Below are 6000 nucleotides of genomic sequence, written 5' to 3'. Positions count from 1 at the left end.
ACACGCACACACACATACACACACACTCACACACGCACAGACACACAGACACACACGCACACACTCACACACACACACATACACACACACTCACTCACACACACAGACACTCACACACACGCACACACGCACACTCACATGCACACATATAAAATGTGTGTGTATTTTTATACATTTGGACCTTCTCAGTGATGGTGCACGGTCCCCTCCCGCATCCCAGAGCCACGCTCGGTCCATAGAGCCCCTCCCCCCGGGCACTGCCCCCTTACCAGGGCGCCTTCCAGGGCAAAGACAGCGGCCGCGCCCGTCCTTTCCAAAGGCTCCATGCGGCGGCGCCATCGGCGGCGGCGGAAGGAGTCGGTCTTCCGGTACTCCATGTGGAACTTCCAGCCAAAGAGAGACGCGTATTCCCATCCCTCGCCCTCGGACTCTGCCTTCCGGTGCTGCAGGGGGAGAACAAGGACGACGTGAGGGAAGCGGGGCCTCCGGCCGGCTGGCCCATCCCTCGTGCCCCAGGCCGCCCTCCCCCCCACTGGGACCCGCCACCGGCTTCCCGCCCTCTCCCTTCCGCCTGTCCGCCTCCCGCCGTGGCCACCCAGACCGGCTTTCTTCCCACCTCCGTGCCTTTGCCCGGGCTGTACCCCAGGCCCGAAGGTGCTCCCTCCCGGCCTCCCCCAGAGAGTCCGTGACTTCCTTCCGACCCCGCTCCAAGGAGAAGCGCTCCGAGCTCCCCGCGTGCTAAGCCCCCCACTTCCGTACATCAAGTAGTGAGCAGGGCGCTGACCCCGGAACCCCGAAGCTCCGGACGCCCCCGAACGCTCAGACAAGCCACGAGAGGCGCCGCCCGCGGCGGGGAAGGAGCTTCCTCACTAGGACCCCCCCCCCCGAAATCCTCTCCGGCACACGTCGGGGCTAAGCTTCCTGGGGCCCGCGGATGCCCTGACGGGGAAACTGAGGCAGCCAGAGGCGGAGCGGCTGGGCCCAGGGCCGAGCCCCTCGGGGCTGAGGGAAGCCCTCGGTCGGAGCTCTCCTCGCTCCTGCACGGGGAGGGGGGGGGGGAGGAGGGGGGAGGAAGCGCCCCGAGACGAGGGCTGTGAACAAAGGCTGCACGAGTGACTGAGGGAGAAGGAGAAGAAGGTAAGGCTCCTCCTCTCCAGTCTGACGCTCCCTTTTCCCCAAGAAAGTTCCAGAAGAGGGACGTGTGGAGAGCATGGAGCAGGTTGGGCCCCGGACTGAGGCTAGAGAAATATCGGGCTCTTTGAACCCGGGCAAGTCAATCAGCCTTCTCATGTGCAAAACGGGGGGAATGACGCCTCTCCTGCCTCCTCCCACGGCAAGTGCTCTGCCAACCTGGAAATGTGGTGGGGAAGCGCGACGGCGCAGCGGGGGGAGCACCAGCCCTAGAGTCGGGAGCACCTGAGCTCCAATCCAGCCTCGGACACTTGTTCTTCCTACCTGTGTGACCCTGGGCGAGTCACTTACCCCAGCCATAAAAAGGAGGGAAAAATGCTGAGAGATTACGGGAGGGGCTCGGGACGCTGTGTGCCCCCGGCCCGTCCCACCTCCAAGTCCCAGAATCCGCGCCGGCAGCGGGCAGATGTTGCGCCCACAGCTCCTATTCCCACCCCCAAAGGCTCCCAGAGGGAGGATCTGGCAGGGAAGAGCAGTCCCTCAAGCACTTATTAGATCCCTACTGTGTGCCAGGGAGAGGCACCGTGGCAGAATGAGAGAGAAACGGCCTCAGAGTCAGGAGGACCCAGTCCTGGACGTGGCCCGAGCAGGTCAGGGGGCTCGGAGGCTAGAGGTTGCAGAGAAGATCATGGCCCGCCTCAGAGGTGGGACCCCCCCGGAAGCCTCCCCGGCCCGCCTCAGAGGTGGGACCCCTCCAGAAGCCTCCCTGGCCCACCTCGGCGGCGGGACCCCCCCCAGAAGCCTCCTCGGCCCGCCTCAGAGGTGGGACCCCTCCGGAAGCCTCCCCGGCCCGCCTCAGAGGTGGGACCCCCCCGGAAGCCTCCCCGGCCCGCCTCAGAGGTGGGACCCCCCCAGAAGCCTCCTCGGCCCGCCTCAGAGGTGGGACCCCCCCCGAAAGCCTCCCTGGCCCGCCTCAGAGGTGGGACCCCCCCCCCGGAAGCCTCCCCGGCCAGGTGGGACCCCCCCCGGAACCCTCCCCGGCCCGCCTCAGAGGTGGGACCCCCCCAGAAGCCTCCCCGGCCTGCCTCAGAGGTGGGACCCCTCCAGAAGCCTCCCTGGCCCACCTCGGCGGCGGGACCCCCCCAGAAGCCTCCTCGGCCCGCCTCAGAGGTGGGACCCCCCCCGGAAGCCTCCCCGGCCCGCCTTAGAGGTGGGACCCCCCCCCGGAAGCCTCCCCGGCCCGCCTCAGAGGTGGGACCCCCCCCGGAAGCCTCCCCGGCCCGCCTCAGAGGTGGGACCCCCCCGGAAGCCTCCCCGGCCTGCCTCAGAGGTGGGACCCCTCCAGAAACCTCCCTGGCCCACCTCGGCGGCGGGACCCCCCCAGAAGCCTCCTCGGCCCGCCTCAGAGGTGGGACCCCCCCGGAAGCCTCCCCGGCCCGCCTCAGAGGTGGGACCCCCCCCGGAAGCCTCCCCGGCCCGCCTCAGAGGTGGGACCCCCCCGGAAGCCTCCCCGGCCCGCCTCAGAGGTGGGACCCCCCCGGAAGCCTCCCCGGCCCGCCTCAGAGGTGGGACCCCTCCAGAAGCCTCCCCGGCCCACCTCGGCGGCGGGACCCCCCCCAGAAGCCTCCTCGACCCGCCTCAGAGGTGGGACCCCCCCGGAAGCCTCCCCGGCCCGCCTCAGAGGTGGGACCCCTCCGGAAGCCTCCCCGGCCCGCCTCAGAGGTGGGACCCCCCCAGAAGCCTCCCCGGCCTGCCTCAGAGGTGGGGCCCCCCCAGAAGCCTCCCCGGCCCGCCTCAGAGGTGGGACCCCCCCAGAAGCCTCCCCGGCCTGCCTCAGAGGTGGGGCCTCCCCGGAAGCCTCCCCGGCCCGCCTCAGAGGTGGGACCCCCCCCAGAAGCCTCCCCGGCCTGCCTCAGAGGTGGGACCCCCCCGGAAGCCTCCCCAGCCCGCCTCAGAGGTGGGACCCCCCCGGAAGCCTCCCCGGCCTGCCTCAGAGGTGGGACCCCTCCAGAAGCCTCCCTGGCCCACCTCGGCGGCGGGACCCCCCCCGGAAGCCTCCCCGGCCCGCCTCAGAGGTGGGACCCCCCCGGAAGCTCCCCCACACTATTTAAAACCAAGGCCCAGTCTCTGCTCAGGGGCTAGGTACCGTCAAAGCAACACGCAGACAGGAATGAGGCAGACCCCGAGCCGGGGGCCGACACTAGCGGAGATTCCGCATCTTTACGGAGACGCGGGGTGCCACACAAGGCAGCCCGACACCCAGCAGTGTGCGGGCCGGGGTCCGAGCGGGGAGCCGGGGCCCTGCTCTCTGGGCTTTTATCCAGGGAAGAAGGAACAGCAGCAGCTCCTGGAGCCTGGCCCATCTACCGTCTGGCTTCCTGGGACTCCCTGCCCCGCCCCCAGCAGGGAATTTCCCGGCTCTGTCCCAGCCTCCCCTCGAGCCTGGGAACATTTGGTCCCAGGGTGGCCAGTCTGGCCTGGCTTTGATCTGGCACCAAGCCGGGCCCCTTAGGGGACTGCCGGAGGCTTGGTCTGGCCAGCAGGCCCCGCCTCCTCTTCCCTTCATGCCCCCCTTAAGGAAGGAGCTTAAGGGTCTGGAGAGTCGGGAGGCTCCGCCTGGAAGTGCCCTGCTCAGGTGTTCTGACCCAGATCCGTCCTCCCCAATTTGCTGTTCAGCCATTTCGAGTCCTCATGGCCCCATTTGAGATTTTTGGGGCAAAGCTACTAGAGTAGTTGGCTGCTTCCTTCTCTGGCCCTTTTTACAGATGAGGAAACTGAGGCAAGCAGGGTAAAGTGACTTCCCCGGGATCACACGGCTAGGAAGTGCCTGAGGCCGGATTTGGACCCAGGAAGATGAGTCTTCTTGACCCCAGAACTCTGGCCCCTGCCCCACCCTCGAGGCAGACATACCTGGGTCTGTACTACCTCCCCCACAGAAGGCACTTGGGAGCAGAGACTCCTGGGGCTTCGTCCCCAGCTCCCATGGGCTTGGGGAAGGGGATTACTCCCTGACTGCTGGCCGCTCTGATCAGACTAAGGAGTGACTGCGCGCCGGGCACATAGTAGGTCATAAGAAAGGAGGAAGCTGAGAGCAGGCTGACCCCGACCGGCGGTTAGACAAGGCTAGCGCTACCGGACCAAGAGGGCATCCCTGAGGCGTCGGACAAAAGGGAGCGTGTCCCCTGCAGCCCTCTGTCCCCCGGCTCCGACAGGCGAGCCTTCTCCCGGATTCCCCTGCCACTTCTTGGGCAAATCCACCAGAACTGTGGGCTCCCATCCGCTCTGGATCCCCAGCTCCTGTCTTACCTTACCGGGGCCCGGGGCCCCGTGTGCCTCCTGCCCGGTTCCTCCCCAGGGCCCACACAGTGCCCGGCCCCAAGCAGGCCCGCACAGAAGCCCCCCTGCTTCCCACCCGCCGGCCCTCCCTGGGACTCGCCTTTATCAGCGCTTCCGTCTGGCTGAGGTCCCTCCTTCGCAGGCGGACCCAGCGGCGCCGCCGGTTGGTGTGATACATCTTCTCGGCCGGAACCCAGTGCTTGGGCTTCCTGTCGGGTGGGATGGTGAGGCCGTACTCCCAGCCTGCGAGAGACCAGCCCCGGGTCATTTGTCGTTTCCCACAGTTGAGTCTCCCCTCCCCCTGAGCATGAGCAGAGGGCTACCGGGAGTCCTTCCCCAGGGAAGAGAAAGGGGCTTTGGCCTCTGGACCCCTGCCCGGATCTCCTGGGGATGGGACACGCAGTTCTAGATGAGGGAGAGCGAATTATAGCTTGGCCTGGTGCTCAGCATACAGTAGGCATTTAATAAATGTTCGCTGATTGGTCTTAGGACCCTAGTTTTCAAGCTGAAAAGGAGTCATAAGATCATAGGCTTAGAGCTGGGACGGCCCTTGCGAGTCATGGAGCCCAGCACTTTTTGCAGAGGAGGAGACCTGAGGAGGCTCAGAGGAGTCTGCATTCACCACAGGAGGCACAAGCTGTTTTTCCCGATTGAATGCGAGCTCCCTGTGGGCAGAAATTGCTCTGTTTTTCTCTAGGTCTCCCCAGGGCCCAGCAAACAGAATGAGCTTAATAAATGTGGATCAATTAACTCTCACACTCAAGGTTACGTGGATGGCATAGGTGGGATTTGAACCCGGGTCCTGTGGCTCCAGATCCAGCATTCTCTCCCCTGTCCCACACTGCCTAATACAGCCAAGGCCTGGGAAGGGCCTTTTTTGCAGGTTCCTGGGTGGCCCATTAAAACCAGGCCCCACTTAGTTGCTTTCAGAATACCAGACTAGAATGTAAACTCCTGGAGGGCACTGATTGTTCCATTCTTGTGATTGCATCCCCAGCTCCCAGGCATACAGCAGGCACTTGATAAATGCTTGCTTGAGTGGAATGTATTTCCAGTGGATTGTCCTGGATTCAGCATCTTCACCAGCACCCCCATCCAAGCCAAAGATACAGCGCTGCTCGCCCCCCAAAAGCCAGCGATGCTGATGTTTTCCCACCAAGTGAAGCCAAGAGCTCAGTCCGGACAGGACAATCCCCTGCAGCCGGAAAGGGACCCACCCTCCAGGCAGTGAGACCCGCTGCACCCCCTCGTACCTAACCACCAGGCCGTCCTACCTAGTTCATCAACAGCTCTGTTGAGATCCGTAGACCATTCTTCATCTTCCCACTTCCACCCCACGGGGCAGACGATATCATCCTTGGGAAGCACCTTCTCCCCATTCTGAGACAGAGAGAGAGAGATACAGAGAAGGGGGGAAGAAAGGAGAGAGAGAGGAGGGGGAGTAAGGAGAGGAAAATGAGAAGAAAGAGGGAAATCAGTGGGACAAAGATGGGGGGAAAGCGAGAGAAAGAAGAGCAGGGAAGAGAAAGGTGT

General features: G+C 64.6%; 1 protein-coding gene across 1 annotated transcript in view; it reads right to left on the bottom strand.

The window, feature by feature from the left end:
• Positions 1-6000, bottom strand: part of DYSF (dysferlin) — a 233162-nt gene that overhangs the window by 89050 nt on the left and 138112 nt on the right. The window contains 3 exon segments of the mRNA XM_074285534.1: positions 270-443; positions 4568-4710; positions 5742-5847. Of these exon segments, the coding sequence (XP_074141635.1) occupies positions 270-443; positions 4568-4710; positions 5742-5847 (423 nt within the window).

Source organism: Sminthopsis crassicaudata, chromosome 2 (assembly GCF_048593235.1).
Source record: "Sminthopsis crassicaudata isolate SCR6 chromosome 2, ASM4859323v1, whole genome shotgun sequence".
In the NCBI taxonomy this organism is placed as follows: Eukaryota; Metazoa; Chordata; class Mammalia; order Dasyuromorphia; family Dasyuridae; genus Sminthopsis; species Sminthopsis crassicaudata.
The sequence above is the reverse complement of the archived record's forward strand: the minus strand, read 5'-3'. Positions and strand labels throughout refer to the sequence as shown.